This window comes from Bos javanicus, chromosome 22 (assembly GCF_032452875.1).
Source record: "Bos javanicus breed banteng chromosome 22, ARS-OSU_banteng_1.0, whole genome shotgun sequence".
Lineage (NCBI taxonomy): Eukaryota > Metazoa > Chordata > Mammalia > Artiodactyla > Bovidae > Bos > Bos javanicus.
Window position 1 is genome coordinate 58,566,692 of NC_083889.1, and position 23,509 is coordinate 58,590,200.

Sequence of the window (23,509 nt, forward strand, 5' to 3'; positions counted from 1 at the left end):
CCTTTGTAGGTTTAAGTTCCAAAGAGTTACTGTGGCTACTGTTAAGTGTTTTTTTTTTAAATAGTTTTTTTGTTGTTGTGGTAAAGTTCATGTAAAGTTTATCATCTTAATGATTTTTTAAAATAATTTTATTGATTTATGTGTTTTTGGCTACGCTGGGTCTTCCTTGCTTCACGGGCTTGTCTCTGGTTGCCGTGAGCGGGGGTTACTCTGTAGCTGCGGTGTGCAGGCTTCTGATCGTGGTGGCTTCTCGTTGCAGAGACCAGGCTCTAGGGCTTGCGGGCTTCAGTAGCTGGAGGTCTCAGACTCTAGAGCTCAGGCTCAACAGTGGTGAACTGGCTTAGATGCCCTGCGGCGTGTGGGATTGTCCCATGTCAGGGATGGAACCTGTGTCTCCTGCATTGGCAGGTGGAATCCTCACCACTGAGTCACCAGGGAAGCCCCCCGAAACTGCAAATTTCTTTTTAATTGCATTCTGATTTAGTAAATGGACCCGTACACCCTGATGTTATTTATTACTGCAATGGGCAGATATGTATGTTTTTTTAAAAAAAATACTAATATAATTAAAAAGAATAATCTATTACCTTTTCCTTTGGGGCTGTAATATTTAATTTTTAATAAAAAATAAAAATATTTTTTAATTAAAAAAATCAAAAAAATAATTTTGTCTTATAAAAGAGTGTTAGAAAAAAATGTTCGCCCCTAAGAGGTTGAAGTAGCCAGGTGTGTCCAGACTGGAGGAGAGGGCCTGAGAGGTGGATGGAAGAGGTGATGCTGTGTGGGAAGCAGATATACCCGGAGGGGCCTGAAGATCACGGAGGAGTTTAGACTCTTCTGCCAAAGGCATCTGGGGGGCAATGCAGGGTGGGCCAGGCAGGCGTGTACTGTGGTCTGTGTCGACCACTCTGGTACCAGCGTCCGCTGCCTGGTGGTGGGCTGGGCCCATCTGGGAAGCCAGGGTTGGGACATACTCTCCTCCAGTATTTTTCAGATTTATTTATTTGACTGTGCAGAATATTCCACCTTCGTTGTGGCATGCAAGCTCTCAGTTGTGGAGTGTGGCATCTAGTTCCCTGACCAAGGATCCAAGCCAGGGCCCCTACTTTGGAAGCACGGAGTCTTGGCCAGTGGCCCACCAGGACGTCCCCCCTCCTCCAGTTTTCGGCGGCCTGGTGAGGTCGAGAGCCCCTGTGTGTCCCTCCAGGGCTGCTGGCGTCAGGCTTGGCGGCTGGGTTAGCACGCATGCCAGCGCTTCTGAGGGGCTTGACAGTGTGGCGCTTCAGCCAGCTTTTCCTGCCTCCACTGTCCCACAGTGAGGTCTTCGGGGAAGAAGAGAGCAGGGGGTGAGCATGAGGGCTTCGGTGGCCCAGGGACAGAGGACTGGCCCGGGCACTCCCTGATCTGGCAGGGGATGGAAGTGGCAAGTGGGAGAAAACCGTCCCTCGTGAGCATGAATGCACAAATCACAATTAGATCCCGTGAGCAGGCAGCATGTCTGAGCACTGGTAAAAAGCTGCAATTTCTGCTTAATTAAACGGTGCCATTCCCTTGAAGTTTTAGAAAGCATTTTGCCAGGGTTGAAGCTGTTCCATTGCGGCCAGCCTTTTTCTTATTTTTTATTTCCGTAAATGCTGAGGTTTCCAGCTCAGAGACGGTGCTAAAGGCCCACAGTGGGGACCCCCCACCTTTTTCCTAAATCCTCAGGGACCATGACCAGAAGCTAGCTGTGGCCTCATGCTGCAGGAGGACCACTGCTGCCAGGCAGGTGCCACAGGTGGATGGCATGGGGGTGGGCAGGCGTGAGTGAGGGTGCTCTAAAGAAGAACTGCTATCGCAAGAGGAACACAGACAATGCCTGGAGGCAGAGAGAGCCGGACGGGGAACCTGCAGATTAAAAGCTCATTTCTGCCCCTTGCAACATGTGAACCTTACTTGGATGGATTCTGAAAGTACAATCTGTGAAAAAACAAACAAACTATGACAGTTGGAAGTTTGAACTCTGATTGGATATTTTATGACTGAGGAATTACTGGTCGTTTTTTAGATGTGATAGTTTTGTGGTTATCATGTACATGTAAAAGGGTTCTTATCTTTTAGCGATACGCACACTGAAATGCAGATGAAATGGTAAGATGTCTCGGATTTGTTTCAAAATGAGACGGGGAGGGGCTGGGGTTAGGTACAGAAGGAGCGAGGCTGGCCACGGCCGGGGTCGTGGGGGTGGATGGTCCCGCCGGGGGCTTCATTATGCTCTTCTAGCAACTGCTGTGAATGCTTGAGCCTCTCCACTGCACCATTTAAAAAATGTATTTGTTGCAAAAAGGTGGGAGATAGATTCTAATATGACAGCATGCCAGTAGAAGCAGGTTGCTGGCCTTTGAAATCCCCTCTCGACCCTCATTCGCTCCTGGAGAAAGGTCCTTGTTGGCCGGGGCTTGGTCCTCTGCCCAGGAACAGAGAGCGTGGGCCTTGGGCTCTGCAAGCAGTGTCTCCTGGTAGAATCATGGCATCCTATTGTCTCGTATTTATTTTATGGCTACTATTTGAGCAACTGATGCTGCGTTCCTATTTACAGAACTGACAAAGTCTCCTTCTTAAATAAGTGTGAAGCTTTGGTTTGAAGACAAATAGGAAATACCAGTACCGGTGGTCCTCAGCTCTGCAAATTTTTTCCGAGTGGTAGGAGACGACAGGCATGGTGCATACTGAGAGAAGTCACTGTCCTATCTCATTTTATTTATCGGGCAGACAAATGTGGGGTCCCTTCCTTCCCCGGGGCTCTCTGTGCCTGGGGCAGCATGGCCTGCTCAGGCCAGGCCCCCTATCCCCCTGAAACTCAGATAAAGCACTCGATTCCAGAGAAGGTACCGAGAGGCAGGGCGCACACACAGCCCACACACAGAGGGCAGGTGCTGCTTAGAGTCTGGGACCCAGACGCCGCCCCTTACCAGGTTCGTGGGCAGCTGGGCGGGGCTGGGGTGGGCAGGGCTAAGGGCAAAAGAAAGAGCGAAGGGAAATGTTCTGTCCGTCATTTTGTTGCTTCCCGTTGGCTGGTTTCCTCAGGGGAAATTTCCTGACTGCCTTAAAGTAAGCCTACGGGTGGTCAACAAGCTGTGTCTACCCAGAGTATTTTGTTAGGCCTGTTTGTACGCTTGCTTTTCCGTTTGCATAATTAACTTTTTTCTTTTTGGGTAATTATAGCTTCACAGGCAACTCCTTTTTTTAGTGTTTATTTATGTATTTGGCTGTGCTGGGTCTTGGCTGTGTCACGTGGGATCTAGTTCCCTGACCAGGGATGGAACCCGGGTCCCCTGCATTGGAAGCCTGGAGTCTTGTATCTAGTTCCCTGACCAGGGATGGAACCCGGGTCCCCTGCATTGAAGCCTGGAGTCTTAGCCCCTGGACCCCCAGGAAAGTCCTTCCCATGCAGTTTCAAGACACAGAGAGAGACATGTTTAAGACAGAGAGATCCTGCGCACCCTCTTCCCAGTCCCCACCCCACCCCCCCCCCCCCGCCCACGGCGACTTCTTACAGAACCATTGGACACACAGGGAACTCTCTCAGTATCTGGTAATAATTTATAATGGAAAAGAATTTGAAAAACAAATAAATGAATCATTTTGCTGTATACCTGAAACTAAGACAACACTGTATCAATAAATCAAGTATGTGTCAATTAGAAAAAAACCCACAGGACATATTGTAACCAGGGTTTACCCTGCGATGCAGGAGACCCAGCTACAATTCCTGGGTTGGGAAGATCCCCTGGAGATGGGATGGTAACCTACTCCAGTATTCTTGCCTTTGAGAATCCCATGGGCTTCAAGCCCAGTGGGCTACAATCCATGGGGTCGTAGAGTCAGACACAGCTGAGCGACTAACACATTCACTTTTTCACAGTCAAGATGCATGTCCATCCCCACAAAGATTTCATATTTTACAGCCTCATCACCACCTACCCCTCCACTGTCTGGCTCTCACCCCTGTCAAGCACTCACCTGTTCTCCAGTTCTACAATTTTTCCATTTGAAAGAATGTTATATGAATGGAATTATGCCATATGTAACCTTTTGTGATTGGCTTTTTTCCACTTAGCATAATTTCCTTCCAATTCGAGTTACTGAGTGTATCAGTTGTTTTCCTTTGTTGCCAAGTAGCATTTCATGGGGTCGATTGACCAGTCTGTTTAACCATCACCCGTGGAAGGACTCCTATGCTGTCTTCAGTGCTCGGTTCGTCAGAATAAAGCTGCCTTGAACACTGTATGTGTGGGCTTTTGTATGTATGGGCTTAAGCTTTCATTTTCCTGGGGTAAATGTCCAAGATAAATTACATTCACTCACAGTCAAGATGTTTTATCTACGAACCGACATCACTGATTTCTCCTCAATAATCAGAAGATCTGGAAAGGGGGGTCCTTTCACACAGGGACTCATGCTTCCGATGGGCCAGAGGGGCTTAAGATCCCTGATGGCCCGCCGAGTCCCTTGTATTTACTTACCTGCTGGGCAAGGCTCCTGGTTTGCCAATTTAAGTGGGCAGATTGGAACATGACGAGTTATATCATGAATTTCAAATGTATACACGCATGTATTTGCTTACGTATGCATAAAATCTGTCTGGAAGCATACCCAAATAGAAAACACTGATTGCCTCTGGGAAGGGAGCTGGGTGAGGGGGAGAAGGGGGGAGTCACTTTTACTATGACCTCTTTTCAGCCTTTTTAGCTTAAACCATCCGTTATTTACTAAAAAACGAATCAATAAAATATGCAAACAAGAACACTAAGAATTCCTCACAGATACCCACTCTCGGGCTGTTTTTTTCATACAACTCTTATTTCTTTACATAAGAGAGCCCACTGGAATTTCCCCTCCCAGAGCCCTTGGCTTCACACAGGGAAGAGCCCAGCTCACAGAGATCTCTGGGCCTTTAGGCCTTGAGTGGAAGTGAAAGTGAAATAGCTCAGTCGAGTCCCACTCTTTGTGATCCCATGGACTGTAGCCAGCCAGGCTCCTCCATGCACGGGATTCTCCTGGTAAGAATACTGGAGTGGGTTGCCATGTCCTTCTCCAGGGGATCTTCTGGACCCAGGGATCGAACCTGGGTCTTCCACACGGCAGGCAGGCTCTTTACCATCTGAGCCGCCAGGAAAGGCTTTGAGGGTGATCCCCAAACACCCCTCCCTACTGTTGCAAAGCTGGCTGGCCCCTGAGGAGCAGGCTTAGGCCATCGGGGCCTCTCTGAGACCCAGTAAGATGTCTTTGCCCAACACAGGGGCCGCCTCCTCCTAGAAGCCTTTCCCAGCAGAACTGAAGTTCAGCCTCTCCCTTCACCCTCAGACAGGGGCATCAAGGGGCCTGAAAAGCCCAAGGGTTTGTCGCTCAGTCCTGTCTGACTCTTTGCAGCCCCACAGACTGCAGCCCACCAGGCTCCTCTGTCCATGGGATTCTCCAGGCAAGAATACTGGAGTGGGTAGCCATGCCCTCCTCCAGGGGATCAAGGGGCCTCCCAGGTTACAATTCAGGGCACACTTCCTGGACCCTTCACACTAGGGGCCCCTGAGCACTTGCTCCGCCCTTTCCTGACCTCCGATAGGCTGGGGCCTCCCCGCAGCGCAGCAGATTAGCATCTTAACTGGGAGTAGGGTACATGCTGAGCCCTCTCCTCCTGTAAGTCAGGACAAAGACAACTAACTACAAACCCAGAGCACAACCCGTAGATTGAATTTAAGATCGCAGACTTCTGCGCCCAGAATTCACTGACGCTGAGCCTTCCCTCCCTTGCGCGGTTGAGGGCAGAGGAGCGGCAGGATGTGCGCTGGCGGTGTCGGCCCCTAAATCTGCCCTTGGAGTAACCTCCCCGTGGCTTCCGGAAGGAAGAGAGTGGGTGCAGCGCAGAGAACTGGGCTTTGGGGTCTGAGAGCCTCGGCGCTGTCCTTCGTGGCTGAGCGGCCTTCAGGCCAACTCACCTTGTTTCTCCTCGAGAACTGGGGGTCACAGTGCCTCCCTGGGGGGAGGTAGAAGCGTCCAGGACTTCCGCAGGTGGCTTATACTTGCGGAACTGGGCGCCTCTTTTGGATGCCTAGGCCAGGATGCGTACACATTCCGGATTTCCTGGGAGCCTGTTCCTTCGCGTGTTGATGGGGGTCTCCTCTGACCCAGCTCGAGGTCTCAAGAGCCCAGCTGACTTGTTTGTCGGGCCTTGGCCAGGCTCACTGGCCAGAGGCGCTGCACGGGGCCCAGTGAACGGCTGCAGGTGGCAGAGAGGAGTCTGAAACCAGGGGTCTGAACGTGGAGGCCAGGAAACCGTTGTGCAGCGCTTCCCGCGTGGTCGAGGGGTGGCCTGCAGGCCGGCGCCGTATTCACCCTGCCCGCGGTGACTCGGGCGCACGCCCCATGCCACTCACCCACCCACCGCGGGGCCCCGGCGCGCGCCCCAGCCCCTCGCTCCGCCCCGCAGGGCCCGGGGCTGGGGCTGGGAGCCCGGCCCCTTCAGTTCCCGCGCTCAGGTCCCGCCAGGGCCCAGGAAGTGGCCTAGGGCCGCGGCCCTCGCCCCGCCCCACTCCCTCCCGCGCTTATCACCTGCCGGCCGGGCGCGCGCGACCGGGGACGGAGGGCGCGAGGGGAGCGCGCGGGCCGCCGGGCACCGGGTCGCGAGAGGTGAAGCGCGGCTAGGATGGCGGCTGGGGGCCGGGCGCTGCGGCCGCTGCTGCTCCTGCTCTCGGGGCTGCTGGCGCTGGGCCCCGGCGCGCTGGCGGCCAAGCTCAACATCCCCAAGGTGCTGCTGCCCTTCACGCGGGCCACGCGCGTGAACTTCACGCTGGAGGCCTCGGAGGGCTGCTACCGCTGGTGAGGCGCGGCCCGGCGCGGGCCTTGGACGCGGGCGGCCGGGCGGGCGCGCTGCAGGTGCGCGGGCGCGGGAGATGGCCGCGGCCCCGGGCAGGTCCGGCGGGGCCTGCGGCGCGCGGCCTTCGGGCCGGGCCGGCGCCGGGAGGCGGGGAGCCGCGCTCCCCCGCAGGCCCGCGCAGCAGGTGCGCCGGCGCGCGCTCTCGGGCCCTGGGTTGGCGGCCGATCGGCCACTGCCCCGGCTACTGGCCACTCGTGACCCGGCGGCGTGCGCGCGGGTCGCCGCCACTGCGCATGGCGCCGCCCGGGCCTCGGCGCGCTCGGGCAGGAGGGGGCCTGCCGGGGCGCGGGGGTGCGGCCGGGAGCCCAGCGGTAGGCTGGACTCGCGGAGGGCGTCTGGCGGGCGCTGCTGAGGGTCTCCGAAGGCCTGTTGGTCCGGGCCTTCCGGAGGGACCCTCTGCTGGTGGAGAGGGTCGCAGAGGAGAGCTGCCGGCCCGGGATGCGCGTCCACGTGGTCGCACCCCGTTCTCCTTCAGGCTCGGGGAGGGGTAGTTGGCGCCCTGCAGAGCCCTGGGTTGGGGACCCAGGCAGCTCGCTGGAGTTTGTCTGGTGACTCGTTCCTGGCGCCGGACTGGTGTGGGAACCTGGCTTGTGGGCAAGCCGGGAAGGTGTGCGTGGGAGTTGAGTCAGCAGTGCAGCGTCTTGGGAAGGAATGTAAGCCTTTGATGAGAGATCTTTCGGACAAACCCTTGGTTTTTAACACATGATACACCTACATTGGAGAAAGAAATGGCAACACAGTCCAGTATTCTTGCCTGGAGAATGCCATGGACAGAGGAGCCTGGTGGGCTACAGTCCATGGGGTCACAAAGACTCAGGCAGGACTTAGCGACTAACACTTACACCTACATTACAGATGAAAGATGCAAAGGAATGATTGGTGATTCACCCCAGGTTGCCCACAGAGCAGGGTTGGCCTGGATTCCTAGCTTGCTGGGGGCTCAGGAATTCTGCATCTTGTGGGGGGTGTGATCTGGGAACCCCAGGAGCTAATGAGACGAGGGGTCCGCCTCACCCCAAGGTGGTTGGGTGATGCGGTCCAGCCGCTCCATCCCTCGGATGGAGAAGAAGGCGGCCTGAAGTGGCCTCCACTCCTATTCCTAGCGGGGTGCTGAGTGCTGGGTGTGGCCGAGGCTCTACCACACCTCCCTGCCACCTTGCTGGAGATGAAAGGGAGGGGTGCCGCCCACTGCTACACCCTGCTCCTTCCTTTGGTTGCCTGTTTCCAGGCTAGACTGTAACAGGTGTGATCGCATTACAGAGTCCAGCGTGTGTTAAGTCTGTGGGGCCAGTAGTGCGTGCACATCGACGGAGCATGCTGCTGGGGCTCCGACTGCTTTCTCCTGAGTCACTTGAGTCGTCTCCGACTCTTTGCAACCCCATGGACTGTAGCACGCCAGGCGCCTCTGTCCATGGCATTCTCCAGGCAGCAAGGCTCAAGTGGGTTGCCAAACCCTCCTCCAGGGGATCTTCCCAACCCAGGGCTTGAACCAGCATCTCTTGCATCTCCTGCATTGCAGGCAGATTCTTTACCCACGGAGCCCCCATGCATGCATCACTAGTGCCTATTTGTTTTCTGAAGGTCTCCTGAAACGACAGTCCAGGTTAGCCAAATGCATTTTCGGGCTAGTGCCTGCTGCACCTGGTGGGTCGTGTTTCTGGCTTGGTATCAGAGGCTGATCTTCGCTCTAACTTCTCTACATCCTTGTCCAGGGCTCTGACTGGTGTTGGGGGATCAGCTGTCAGGCCAGACTTGGCCTGAGACTGTGCTCATTCTCTGGTTGAGGATGTCTCTTCTCTTGACATGGGAGCAAGGGAAAGGAAGCCGACTATTACCAACAGCTGGCTTCAAACGAGCCCCCTCGGATGTCCTTGTGTGCTACTTCCTGAGATTCTAGAGCTGTGTTTTTTGTTTTTGAAGTAACAACTGTTTTGTTTTTTTTTTCCCCCTAACTGCTTTTTTTGGAAAAACTGATGGATTTTAATTTACCTATCTAGCTTCTTAGGAGAAAGGGGAGAAACAACAACAACAAAATTCCTAATCTCTGATGCATCAGAGGAGTGCTAAGTACCTTATAACTTGTTTTGAATCTGATCCATAGTTTTTTTAGCAAATGTGAGACTGCTTAAGTGTCTCGGAGGTGTTTGGTGCTGTGATTTCTCCCTTAACGTCACGGGAAAATCTTGTTCTTCAAGCGTTGGAAATGTTTATTTTCAGTCCGCTCTTCCTAGTCCAGTCAGGTGTTGTTTTTAGTTTTTGAAGAGTCTCTTCTGGAACTTTAAGAGTGGGTGTGCAGGCAAGCTTTCTATCCGCCTTCTTCTTCACCCAGGAGGTCACTGTGAAGTCTGTGAGGTGGAGAACAGAGAACGTGAGAATGCCCCTGGACCCTGGGGGAGTTTTTGCTCAGCCTTTGAATTTTCAGCCCAGCTCCCAGTTTTCTGGATCATTGCATACCTGAGCCAGAGGCTTTAAGTTTACTTTTCCTGTTTCTTGATTTTATAGCATCAAATACTCAGGCAATTTTAAGGTGAGGAGAACTGTAGAGATTATCAAGTCAAAACTGTTCACATGTCAGTGCAAGCCTCGGGAGGGAGGTGCTCTGGGGGACTGAGTGGTGGTTTCCATCGAGCAAGAGCCCACAGAAGGGGACAGGGGACAGGGAATGGTGCCTTCTGACCCATGCTCTTTGGGGATGTGCAGCCTCTGGCTAATTGGCCAGACCTGACTGAACCCCTCCCGTCACACCAGTATTGCTGGTTTTGTGACAAGTTCCTGATTCTTTTTTGATATTTCATGTTATTGCTTGGGTGCTTGCTCAGTCGGAGAGTTGTGTCCAGCTGTTTATGACTCCATGGACTGTAGCGTGCCAGGCTCCTCTGCCCATGGGATTTCCCAGGCAAGAGTACTGGAGTGGGTTGCTGAGCTGGTGACCCTGGCTGTGGCCCTCCCACCCAACCCGGCCCACGGGTCCTGGCCCTCCCATGGGTGCTCGGGTCCCCCCTCCCGCACCCACAGAAGGAGGTGACGGCAAGTGTGTTTACCGAGTGGACCTGCTTCCCTTCCTGTCCCTGACCCTCACCCCACTCTGCTCTTGTGGTGACTTCCGCCCTGTGAGCTCTGCCTCCGTGTGTGTGTGTGTGTGTGTGTGTGTGTGTGTGTTGGGGGGACGGTTAGGCAGTGGGTGGAGGGGGGCTGTGTCTTCCTCTGCCCCCACCCACCTCTTCTTTGCAAAACCATCACTTCTCCTTTTTCCACTCCTGACCTCCCCTGTCCTTGGGTTCCCATGTCCGGTTAGACACCCTGAAGATAAATTTCATTTCTGGCACCAACATGTTTCTATTTTTTCTTTCTTTTTTTTTTTTTTAAATTCGTGAAATACACATATTAAAGTAACCGTCTTTGAGTGTCCAGCTCAGTGACATCAGCTACATTCACGTTGTTGAGCAGCCGTCTCCGCCATCATCTCCAGAACTTTTTCATCTTCCCAAACTGAGACTGAGTCCCGGTCCGCTAACGCTCCTCCCCGCCTCCAGCCCTGACTTCCACAGTCTGTCTCCTTAACACCAGGTGATATCAGCCTTTTTCCTTCCTCACCCCATCCCTGGAAGTAGCAACAGTGTTTGGACTGATGTTTGTTTTTATGTTGCTTCAGATGGATGGCAAACCATATAGGCTTTCTGTTTACACTGGTGATAGACAGTTTCCTCTTTAAGTACTTCTGCAGGACGTCCCTGCTGGTCCAGTGGTTAGGACTTGCACTTTCACTGCAGGGTGTGGGTTAGATCCCTGGTTGGGGGAACCAAGATCCCACATGCCTCAGGGCGTGGCCTAAAGGGCGTGGTACTTTAAAACTTTTAAAGTAAATTTTCAATAAAGAAGAATCAATTTTTTTTTTTAAAGTAGGATAATGATAGGAGGGTAACTTGGATATAACTGGATGTAGAAAGAGAGGGGCTGCAAACTGGGGAAGGCGCCAGCGTCCAGGCAGCCGCCACAGTGAGTGGGCGGCCAGACACCCAGGTCCGAAGGCAGGGGCTTGAATACTGCAGGTGGGGGCGGCCGAGGCAGCCAAAGAGCAGAACCAGCTTTTCTGCTCATTCCTTTGCATATTTTGCGTGTTACTCTCCACTCAATCCTGAAAACAAAACACCTCAAGAGTGACCACCCACTGCACAAATAGGGAACTGAGCAGACCCAAGTTCAAAGCCAGGTCACAGGGACTTCCCCACGGTCCAGTGGTTAAGACTTTGCTTCCCAATGCAGGGGGTGTGGGGTTGATCCCTGGTCGGGGAGCTAGGATCCCACATGCCTCCTGGCCAAAAATGCCCCAAAACATAAAACAGAAGTAATGTTGTAACAAGTTCAATAAAGACTGGGGAAAAAAAAAAGGCCCACTTCAAAAAACAAAAGACAAGTCACAGACTTGTGCCTTCTCAGTCCTGGGATGCCCAGGAAATGTGCCAGGCCTTCTCATCAATGGCTGTTTTACTCAGGTTCCTTCAGGAGGGTTTTCGGAACGTGGACAGCACACTGAGAAGCAGGATTAAGGATGTAAGTGGGGTCGGGGTAATTGAGGACATGGAGTCGTTTTTCACTGAGGTCTGTCAGGCTGGACGCTCCTGTGTCCAACTACAGGTAGAGGGAGTCTGCTGGCTCTGTCTTGAACAATCTGGGTGCATTTATCACAAGAGGGGAGGGAGGTGTCCAGATGAGGGGTCTAGAGACCAGCCTCACTGAGGTGTTTCTAGGAATGTATCCTTGGGCAAGTTACATCCCATCCATGCTGTTGTTTCCATGGGTATCATATGGAAGTTTCAGTTGGATTGTTGGGAGGCAAATAAAATATTTGTGCTGTGTTTTGTTCTGTGCCTGACACATAATAAGCACATAATAAATGACATTTTTTTTCTTTTTTAAAAAATATAGTACCAATAGTTTGAATGAAATGAGACAACATGTCTTGAAGAATTCAATCAGGGTTTCACTTGGCTAGACTCTTCTGAGAAGGCAATGGCACCCCACTCCAGTACTCTTGCCTGGAAAATCCCATGGACGGAGGAGCCTGGTGGGATGCAGTCCACGGGGTCGCTAAGAGTCTGACGCGACTGAGCGACTTCACTTTCACTTTTCCCTTTCATGCATTGGAGAAGGAAATGGCAACCCACTCCAGTGTTCTTGCCTGGAGAATCCCAGGGACAGGGGAGCCTGCTGGGCTGCCGTCTATGGGGTCGCACAGAGTCGGACAAGACTGAAGTGACTTAGCAGTAGCAGCAGCAGACTCTTCTGAGTTGCCTGCATGTGACAGGAAACTCAAACTACAATAGTTTAAATAAAGTTTAAATAAACTTTGAAGTTATGTAAAGTTTAAATAAACACTGTTTTGGCAGAGTTTATTTCAGGCTGCACACAGGGGTCAGTGAGGTCAGCAGAGCCTGGTCTGAGGTCCTAGGTCTGGACCTCTGCCTGGGGCTCCCTAGACAGCAGTTCCAGCCCTGCAAACCCCATGGGGGCTGGTGAGGCACACCCTGGGTCTGGACCCCTCCAGCTCAGGGTTCACAGTGCTGACTGACCAGGCCTCCCAGTGTCCCAGGAGCATGGGTACCCGGAACCTCATGGTCTGAGGGTGGAGAAGAGCAGCACCCACAGAAAAGCTGGGTGCTGTTACTGAGGAGGGGGCGGAGGCTGGGCAGCCAAAACCCAACACGGGTCCCCTGCAGGAATGACACCACGTGTGCACGTTTACCCGGCTCTGTGTGTGTGTGGGGGTGGGGTGGGGTGGGGATGGCATGTATACCCTGGGTTTGCTCAGCTGGGGCCCTTGATGGGAGCTGCTGTGATCTGGCAGGGGGCAGGGGTGGTCTTGCTGGAATGTGGGTGAGAAATTCTGGAGGAAAAGAAGCAACACTGCTGCAGGCCATCAGCACTGCACCCCAGGCTCCCCCAGCCGTGGGGTGCCCCCGCCCCACTCCTGTGCAGGACTTGGGGGAGGGTTCTCAGAACACCTTGTCCACTTAGGATATTTGGGAAAATTAAGTTTATAGTCACAGACCTTCTCAGAAAGAAAACTGCAAGCTCGAGTTGCCTCACTTGTAAATTCTGTGAAACATTTAAGGAGGAAATAGTACAAATCCTTTATAAACTCTTTCAGGAAAGAGAGAAAGAACAGTCATTTCCTAGCTTATTTTTATGAGGCCAACATTACATTGATTGCAAACCAGGCACAAATATTACAAGACAAAGAAATTCACAGACCCAGAGTTCAAGATTCCTTAACAAAATAGCAAATCAAATCCAGAAAAATATAAAAAGAGTAATGTATTATGACCAACTGGGGCTGGTTCCCAGGAATGCAAGGTTGGTTTAATACTAACCAATCAGTGTAATTGCTTGACCGACAATAAACAATTCTTCTATCAACCAAATGAAGAAGAAAAGCCATATAATGGTCTCAATATGTGCAGAGCATTCAAGAGTCACTTATGATAGAAAATGCGGCAAATTTGGAGTAGAAGAGACTCCATAACAAAATGAAATGAAAGTGTTAGTTTCTCAGTCGTGTCCAAATCTTTGCGACCCCATGGACTGTAGCCCACCAGGCTCTCTCTCCGTAGAATTGTCCAGGCAAGAATACTGGACTGAGTTGCCATTTCCTTCTCCAGGGGATCTTCCTGACCTAGGGATTGAACCCAGGTCTCCTGCAATGCAGGCAGATTCTTTACCATCTGAGCCTCCAGGGAAGCCCGTCGACCTGTTAAAGGGCATCTGTAAAAACTGGCACCAGGGTCTTAGCTGCGTGCAACGGGGGCAAGAAATGAGCACGCCGTGGACTCTGTCTTTCCGCTCGGTCTCCGAGGGAGTCTGACGGGGAGGAGGGTCATGCCTGCCGTGGTCTCGGGGCCTTTGTGCTCTCCTGTGCTTTTGCCGGAATGCCCTTCTTGCGGTTATTCAGGGACCTGGTGGTGGCCCCTCCTGCTCACGCATCCCGCCTGAACGAGGCTCCCTTCAGCCCCGGGTGGAAGCCGCAGCCCTTCCCTCCTGTGTGTCCACAGCCCTGGTTGAGAGCTCACCTTCTCGCACTCATTTGTCTGTTCTTTCCTCCTCCTCCCAAAAAGTAAGCTCCGTGAAGCAGGGGGTTAATGTTTAGCTGGTACTTTGCTGTGTTCCCAGTGCCTCGGCAGTACCTGGAACATTGCACAAAACCCAATAAATATGGATTTGTGAATGAATGAATGAGTTCATTAGGGACCCCACGGAGAACCGGCTGTGGGGTCAGCATAAGCTCAGGGATGGCGGGGGGAGGGGAACTGGGGGGAAGGAGCACTTTGGAGCGGAAGTCAAGCCTCAGGCTCCCGCCAGCCGGGAAACCCACCTCTGACCCGAATGTTTGCGGTCTTTCTGAGGATGTCTGTGTGTGGTTGGTGGTGGGGCCCTGCCAGCCGGGATCAGGGTCAGGCTTCACTCAGGGAAGTGGATGGACAGGTCAGGCATCAGTGATCAGAATCTAGAAAGACCCCTGTTCTCTTCCTCCCTCTAAAAATCAAAAGTTCTTGTGGTTGGAATCTCGCCAAACACCTCAGGGCCACAAGCGCTTCATTTGGGCACCTGCTCCTGGTTCCTGAGTTTGAGAGCTTACTCTGCGAGGCCCTGTGATAAGGTGTCTATCATCCTATCTAATCCACCCCAACCCTTTGCAGCAGGTATCATTTTTCTTCCCATTGTACAGATGCAGAAACGGAAGCCCAGAGAGGTTGACTTGTTTGTTCAAGGTCACACAGCTGGTGTGTGGCAGCGCCCTGCTGTCCTAGGCCTTCACCTTCTCAGCAGAGAAAAGGGCCGTCTTGCCAGCACCGCCTGTGCCTGGGGCCTGGGGAGGGCCTTCCAGCTCCTCCTGCGGGCCTTGGGGCGAGTGAGTGAGCAGGGAGGGTGAGCAGGGAGGGTGGGCAGGCCTGCTGACCTCTGGCTAAGATGCACGGGATGACGGATGGACAGGCTGAAGCAGCTCTCCTCCTTTCTAAGCAGCGGCATCAGTGCGTTTAAATTGGGGCAGGGCCTTCCCTGGTCGTCCAGTGGTTACGCGTCTGCCTTCCAGTGCAGGCGACGTGGGTGTGAGTACCTGCTTAGAGAACTAAGGCGCTACGCGCCACGGGTCGACTGCGTCTGTGGGCCGCAGCTAGAGAAGAGCCCGAGGGCTGCAACGAAGGACCTGCAGCCAACATAAAATAAATAGAAAAATTTAAATAATTAAAACAGCAAACAGAAAAACTGGGGGCAGAGGAAGGCTCTTGTGCAGAAAAGCCGTTGAGCCTGAACCTGCTTCTTTGGCAAACACGAGGCTGTATCCAAATGACCTGGCTGTTGGGGCCAGTTCCCACGTGGGCCTCTCAGCCCTCTGCCCCACCGGACCCTGTCTTCTCTGTCGAGTGCCCGGCCGGGTCTGAGCCCGCAAGGCTCAGGCTGGGGAAGCCGTTGCGGCCCACATGGTGTCTTTCCCTCTTGCCGTGCCTTCCTCGCCTGGGTCCTCCCCAAGCAGCGTGGGCACAGTCTGGTTGTTAGCGCTCCGGCCAGCCTTGTGGAGGCTACTCGGTCCTTGTCTGAGATACCCTGGAGACGGCGGCTGATGGACAGACCCCGCCCCTCACAGCTGCCCCAGGAATGCACGCTGGTATTTCCTCCCCAGACTGCAGCCACTCAGCTGCTGTCCCGCGTTGGTTCTTTAATGTCCTGCCTGTACTAGAACTGTTTCCTTCAAAATGACTACCTTTGTGAACACTGGAGATGCTCCTCCGTATTAACACTTAGGAGCTCATACGTTTGATACAGTTGTTTTTCCTGAAACAGTAAAGATGAATGTGTGCTAATTAAAAGACATAAAGACTCAATCCAAACATAGTTCATCTGGGCCTCGCTGCTCTGTGGTGCCGTGTGTTTCTGGGGAAAGCACTCGTGTGGTGTGAGGACTGTGTGATCTGGGCTCACACAGACATAGCTATGACCCCTGGCCCTGCCACTCACGGCTGTGTGCTTTGGGGAAATTACTCAACCTCTCTGAGTCTCAGTTTGGCTTTATCCACACGTGTCTGCTGGAGGGTGAAGTAATCTGACGGATCGAAGGATTTAGCTCTGGGCTTAACACAGGGTAGACAATGCCTTTCATTATCTTCTATGCCCTCCCTATATTGGTCAGGTTCCCCAGAGACCCACAATTAATAGGAGATATATATGTGGCTTCCCAGATGGCGCTAGTGGTAAAGAACCCGCCTGCCAAAGCAGGACACGTAGAGACGTGGGTTCGATCCCCGGGTCGGGAAGATCCCCTGGAGGAGGGCACGGCAACCCACTCCAGTATTCTTGCCTGGAGAATCCCCTGGATGGAGGAGCCTGGCGGGCTATAGCCCACAGGGTCACAAAGAGTCGGACACGACTGAAGTGACTTAGCATAGACGAGCGCGGGCTTTTTGTTCTAGTCAGGCCTCAACTGAGTGGGTGAGACCCACCCACACTGGGGAGCGTAATTTCATTTACTGGTCTACTGGTTTAAGTGCTAATCTCATCCCCAAACACCCTCAGACACACCCAGAATAATGTCTGACCCAGTAGCTGGGCACCTCATGTCCTGGCCAGACTGACACGTGAAATGAGCCCCGCACGCCCCCAGCACACTTGTGGTTTTTAAAAGAACCGTGTCTGGATATCTCTGCGTTTGCCACATGCAAGGGGCTCCTGCCTGTCATCCCCCCTTATCTCCACTCTCTCTGCCTGGCTCGGGCTGTCGGGCGATTAACCGTCGTGTCTGTGAAGGATGGCCCGTCCTCCCTGTGTGGAGGAGGTGATTCTTCTCTTGCCAGGTCCCGGAGGCAGCAGCTTTCCAGAACTGCACACACATGGTCAGCTCTTCCCTTCGCAGCCCAGGAGGGAGCCAGCCTCCTCTGTGGGCAGCTCTCAGGGTGACCCAGAGCTCTGAGACGCAGACACGACAGTTCTGAGGGACTGAGACGTGATTCGAACGGCAGGAAACATCCACGTTTGCATTTGGACCCTGTGTCCTGACCCTCTCTGGTCCTCAGAGAGGCCCTAACCAGCCCGTCTTCTCTCCGGGGGCTATAGAGGCTCAGATGGTAAAGAATCTGCCTGCAACGCGGGAGACCTGGGTTGGACCCCCGGGTGGGGAAGATCCCCTGGAGAAGGCAATGGCACCCCACTCCAGGATTCTTGCCTGGAGAATCCCGTGGACAGAGGAGCCTGGCGGGCTACAGTCCGTGGGGTCACAAGGGGTCACGACTGAGCGACTAACACGTTCACGGCAACACTTCACTCCTCCGTAAAACGAGGGCACGGCAGCTCTCTAGGTTACGTCTAACGTTGACAGGGAAATACTGTTATTTAGAAGTTAGAGTAATACAGAAAAGAACAGAGAGTAACACAGTGAACACCATATTCCTAGGTCAGATTGGGCCTTGTCAGCAGTTTGTGTGTTTGGCTAGTTTGGCTTTTTCCGGTAAGGAGACGTTGTGGGTGGACCTGCAGCCCCCTTTGCTCCCGCTCCTAGTTTTCATCCCCGCCCGCAATCCCCACTCTGAATTTGGGTTCCAGGGGTCCCCTTCCCTTTCGAATCCCTGACGAGCGCCTTCTAAAGTGCTTTTTCCACTGACTCACACCAGCCGTCTGTGACAGGGACACCCGACACCAGGCCCCTGCTGGGCTCTCTGCTCTTAAAGGCACAGCCAGAGCACACGGGCCTCCAAGCATCCTCCAGGGTAACCGAGAATAACCCTCTGCGGGGGACAGAGACACGCCTCCAGCCTGTCTTAAGCCCTCTAGGTGGTTGGGATGAGCCCGCCAGCTTCAGATGTGGGGTCCTAGAGCCGGGTGAGAGGGGGTGGTGGTGACGGGTGTGTTTTCCAGCACCCCAGCTCCCTGTGAGGGTGGACCGTGGCTCCCTTGCCCTGAGCTCCCCTGTGTGTGGGGGGTGGGTAGCTGCACTGGCTGCTCTGTGTTATCTCCAGGCTGCACCACCGTAAGTGTGAAGAGAAGGGGCTTCTTTAAGAGCCCAGGGAGCCAGGCTGGGATTAGACACCATCTGCAGGGCTCTCCTCCCCCTGAAGGCCTGCCCCGGGGCCATTCACTATGTCCAAAATGCAGGGGCCCCCGGGTCATAAGGATGATTGGGATGTTTGGGGTGAAATAATACGTGTCATTAAAATTAAGATCAACCAGTGATCAAACTCTCACCCGCTGCAGTGGAAGTGCAGAGTCTTAACCACTGGGCCTGGGGAATCCCTACCTATTGCTTTTTAGTAAGGCAACGAGGACATTTTAAATGTGATTTGCTGTGTATTTCTGTTGGACAGGGCAGCTCAGGGCTGTCCCTGTACCTAGCGGAGCCCCGCAGCCCTGGGGGCCCTGGATGAGGGGTGGGGTGCTCCCGGCCAGGCTCAGGGGGCTGCAGGCATCTCAGGGGCCACTCATGGAGGGCCTGGGTGTGGGAGGAGGACTTCAGGCCTCTTGGACTTAAATGAGGGCAGCCTGCTCTTATCTGTGTTGACTTCTTTACTGGGAGAGTGAGATTAATTCACCGCCCTGAGGGAGTGCGGAAAGAGCTTGTCATTCCTGTTCTTGAGGAGCCTGAGATTCGGGGTTGGGGAGGGATTTATAGTGCAGATTCCTGGCTCCCGGGGCCACTGAACAAGAGGCATCCCACGTTGTTTCTCAAAGTTAGAAGCAGAAGACGATGAGCAGTCTTACTTTTTTTAAACAGACTCTTAAAAAGAGCAGTTTTAGGTTTATTAAAAAAATTGAGCCCAAATTACAGCAGTTTCCTGTATATACCCCCTCCCCCGCCAGCATCCACCACCATCAACATCCCCCACCAGATGGTGCATTTGTCTCAACTGATGAGCCTGCATGTGTGTGTGTGTGTGTGTGTGTGTGTGTGCACACGCGTGTTCTGTCGTGACTGACGCTTTGCGACCCCATGAACTGCAGCCCACCAGGCTCCACTGCCCATGGAATTTCCCAGGCAAGATACTGGAGTGCGTAGCCATGACCTTCTCCAGGGGATCGTCCCGACCCAGGGATCAAGCCCAGGTCTCCTGCACAGCAGGCAGATTCTTTACCACTGGCGCCGCTTGGGAAGCTGTACCTGCATGGACACCTTATTACAATCAGCGTCTGTGTGCCGTTACTGTCCACAGTCGGCACCGATTCATTGTAGCCAGCCAAACGTGTGCGACTGTATCATCAGAGGAGGATCATACAGAATAGTTTTGCTGCCCTAAAAATTCTCTGTGCTCAGCCTATTCATCCCTCACTCCCCTTGTCATTGAACAATTTTTTTAAGTTTGGAACAATTTTAGATTTACAGGAAAGTTACAAAGATAATGCAGAGAGTTCCTCTGTACCTTCACCCAGCTTCCCCTACGGTTACCATCCTTCAGGACCAGGATTGTTGAGAAAGGGAAACAGTAGCCCTGGTACTTGAGTTAACTAGAGTCCAGCTGGCTTGGGTTGCGTCAGGGTGTCCACTGAGCTTCCTTCTTTACCCCTGGGTCCCCTGGATCCAAGCTGCGCCCTCCATCACATTTGTCTCCTTGGTCTCAGATCTGATCTCTGCGTGTTTCCTGTTCTTGTTTCCATGTCAGATTTTTTTTTCAAAGTGAAGTATAGTTGATTTACAATGTGGTGTTAATTTCCTCATCAGTTTTGTGTGTCTCTGTGCACGTGTGGGGAGGTCTGATGCCCTTTGAAATCACTTGGAACAACACAGCTTCTGCAGTTCTGTGGTGTGGGGCGAGGCTGTGCCCAGGACCTGCTCGCTTCTCCCTGTCGGGGCTCAATGTTTGTTGTCTCCGTTGGTCTCTGAAATGCACTCTTCTCAGGGGATGTCCCTTAGTGCGGGGACCACAGATGCATTTCCCTGGGGGCTTAGACGTTCGTCTCCCTCAGCCTGGGGTGAGGTTCATTCTCAGAGTAGAGGCGCTGCTATATCCTGCTGTGTGTTGCGTGTTCGCGCTGTCTGAGCATCCGTGCTGAGCTTGGAGAGGCTTGCATCGACTTGGAGACGCCTGTTGGGTATATTTCACACCATTGCCTTTTAACAGCAGACTGTACAAGTTTCCTTCTGAGTAACACAGGACACTGAGGCTGCAGGCAGTGAAAGCCCAGGGCAGGGGCGGCAGCCATGCCTCGGGAGTGCCCACTCCCTGCTGGGCACCACGGTGCTGCACGCAGCCCTGGGGACCATGGGTGCCCTTCCCTGGGGCCTCCCCGCCTGGAGCACACGGAGGGCAGTCCTGACTGTGCTCTGAAAAGTGGGGATCAGATTAGAATGTTCACCTGCTCAAGATGGCCCAGGGGCTGGTCATTGTCCTCAGAATAAATCTTAGCTCCTTCCTGTGGCCTCCAATGCCTGCTTGCCCTCTGCACCCCGTGTCCCTGAGCTCAGCACCCCGTCTCCTCTACCTCAGCATCCCCATCTTCCCAACCTCAGCACCTGACCTCAGCATCAACGTCCTGACCTCCCGAGTGGCCGTGCTCACCCGGTACTGCAGCGTCCTCTCTGCTCCTCCCCACTCTCCGCATCTCACTCCCCTGGAAACTGCTGCTACACCAGGTCTCAGATGAGAAACCTCACGCTAACCCTGGGTGCCTGCTCATCACGCTGTCCCTTCAGCCGGTTACTCCAAGGCCCCGAGTCTCCGTGGGAAGTCACGGATTCTGCGGATCCGTCCGTCTGAATGTTTACCTACCCTTCTGCCCACCTTCACGTAACCTTGGCCCTGAGTGTGCTGGGCTGTCGTGCCTGTTGTCTTGGTTCCCGTGGGCAGGCTCTGGGTTTGCAGCGCTTGTTGGGGATGGAGATGACCATCTGGGAAGCTGCCATGGGCCCGACCCAGCCTAGAGATCAGCGGGTACCTGGCCTGTCCTCCTCCCTGAGGGCTGTAGGCACATTCCTCACTGATAGTTATTTCCAGTTCCAGGGAATTATCCTCTCAGGACTGTTGACCGTAGGGGTGTTTCCAAGTGTCCCGTCTCCTGTGGGATGAGCTCGGGGCGGGCGGAGCCTGTTCCCAGCAGAGGGGCTTGGCCGCCCAGCTCACCCGAGTCTGAAGCTGGCAGAACCTGGCCCCTCTCTCCTGTGAGTCTGGGGCAGACGGAGGCTGTGGCCCTGGCTTCGGGTTGCAGCCCTGCCTCTCCAGCAGCTCCAGGGAGTGTGTTCTTGTCTTCCCGCTGCAGGTTGTCAACCCGGCCGGAGGTGGCCAGCATCGAGCCTCTGGGCCTGGACGAGCAGCAGTGCTCCCGGAGGGCGGTGGTGCAGGCCCGCCTGTCCCAGCCCGCCCGCCTGACCAGCATCATCTTCGCAGAGGACATCGGTAAGGGCTTCCGGGCCTGGCCCTGGCGGGGATGGGGAGGTGGGAGCACCCTACTGAGACCCCGGGCCGCTGGGGCTGTGGAGCCGTGGTCGGGCACACTTCCTCTTCACTTGTTGGGTCGCAGGACGCCTGCAGAGTGGGTGGGGGTCACCAAGTGAGCAGCACCCAGCCCGCTCCCTTCCTGCCAGGGACGTGTCCCGCTTCCCTCCTGTGGAGGGGGGCTTCCATTCTAAGTTGTTATTTGTTACTAAAATAACTCTTAATGATTCAAAATGAAGAGATTTGTGCAGCGTTCACTTCCCCATCTTTAATTTACCATATTATGGTCATAAGGGGCTTCCCAGGGCGTGCTGGGAACCTGCCCTCCACTGCCGGAGATGTAACAGTTTGATCCCTGTGTTGGGAAGATCCCCTGGAGAAGGAATTGGCACCCCACTCCAGGATTCTTGCCTGGAGAATCCCATGGACAGAGGGGCCTGGCGGGCTGCAGTCCATGGGGCCGCAAAGAGTGCTCAGAAAGCAGTGAATTTTCCATTGTGCTTCCCCCGCCTAAGATGGCATGAAAAGGTTCCCATTTTGTTGTAGGATTAGTTTTAATGGCTGAGTATCGAGCCTTCCCCATACTGGATATCCAGACTGTTTTCTGATGTTTGTTTTGTGTTACATAAGAAACTCACGTTACACAAGACAACGATTCTGGGTTCTTTCAAGTGATTTCCTGCCAAGGATGGAGTCCCAGCTTTACAGGGTCACAGCCTATGTAAATATTGTTAAGGCTTTTGATAATGAGGCTGAATGACCTTCTCAGAAAGTTAAGCGTGTACAGGTAGTTTTATATGATGCCTGGAGAACAGTTGGAATGACTTTTTATCACAAGTTGTTATGCTTCTGCCCTAGAGGATTCTCCACGTAACGCCATTCATGTATCTTATTGATGGAGCAAGTAAAAAAGCCTCTGTGGGTGTGCACACACTCTTTTACAGTAGAGCGAGAAGGGCATGGCCACCCACTCCAGTGTTCTTGCCTGGAGGGTCCCACGGACAGGCGAGCCTGGCGGGCCACAGTCCATGGGGTCGCAAAGAGTCGGACGCGACTGAAGCGACTTAGCACACATTTGATAGTGTTACTCGGAAACGGTGTACACACTCGCAGATGCACAAGCTCTGGGTGTAGTTCCTGATCTCAGGGCGGGGACAGGCGTTCCGAGCACCGTCGTCCTTTTGGGTGCGAACTCGTCATACCAGAGCCCTTGTCGGGGAGCTCAGTGGTCACAGCCTGAGCAAGACTAGGAAGTCTAAGAACTGTTTTGCCACAATGTTAAAAACCCATGTGCTCGCTCATTTATTCTGGGCTGCGCTGGGCCTCGGTCGGCCTTTTGTCCAGCTGCGGCGGGCAGTGGCTGCCCTCTGGTCGCTCTGCTCCTGGCCTCTCGGTGCGGTGGCTTCTCTGTTGTGGAGCTCGGGTTCCAGGGCGCGTGAGCTCAGTCGTGGTGGCTCCTGAGCTTAGTGGCCCCGCGGCACGTGGGATCTTCCTGGACCAGGGATCGAACTTGTGTCTCCTGCATTGGCAGGCGGATTCTTGACCACTGAGCCACCAGGGAAGCCCCTTGCTGCAGCTTTAAATGCTGGTGCCCAGGGTGGAAAAGTACAAGATGGACAATGAATGTGCCTGCAAAGCCCTTACTTCCTGGTCTGGGCTACTCTTAGGCCGAGTGAGCCTCCTAAGGGTGACTTGGTTCTTCCAGCCCTGTTTTTTCGGGGTCGTTGGTCACCCCCAGTCTTTGCCAAAGTGTGAGACCACCCACCCTACGAGGCGCTGGATGGGGTGTGGGCCCCCCACTGCCTGACCACGCACTCCTGCCTGCAGCCACTGGCCAGGTCCTGCGTTGCGACGCCATCGTGGACCTCATCCACGGCATTCAGATCGTCTCCACCACCCGCGAGCTCTACCTGGAGGACGCCCCGCTGGAGCTGAAGATCCAGGCCCTGGACTCAGAAGGTGACGCCACTGGGCTGTCTGCCCTCCCTTTGCCTGTGGTCGGCTCTCCCCTTGGAGGGGGGCTGCTCTGGCTAGGAGGGTGATCGGCTACAGGTTGGGAGTGCCTCTGAATGGACACCAGGCCCCTGGAGGCAGCAAGGCCACGGCCACGACTCCACAGGGCCTGGAGGTCGGCCCTGCGCCTAGAGGGACCCGGGAGGTGCAGCGTATCTTTGGGAAGCAACAGCAT

The 23,509-nt window shown here is 54.0% G+C and overlaps 1 protein-coding gene across 1 annotated transcript in view; it reads left to right on the forward strand.

Moving 5' to 3' along the window:
* The first annotated feature begins 6,481 nt into the window (after nt 1–6,481).
* NUP210 (nucleoporin 210) overlaps nt 6,482–23,509 on the forward strand; it is a 90,624-nt gene continuing 73,596 nt past the window's right edge. Inside the window, exons 1-3 of the mRNA XM_061397248.1 lie at nt 6,482–6,855; nt 21,146–21,282; nt 23,149–23,280. Coding sequence (XP_061253232.1) covers nt 6,683–6,855; nt 21,146–21,282; nt 23,149–23,280 — 442 coding nt within the window. The 5' untranslated portion in view covers nt 6,482–6,682. The remainder of the gene's footprint in view (nt 6,856–21,145; nt 21,283–23,148; nt 23,281–23,509) is intronic.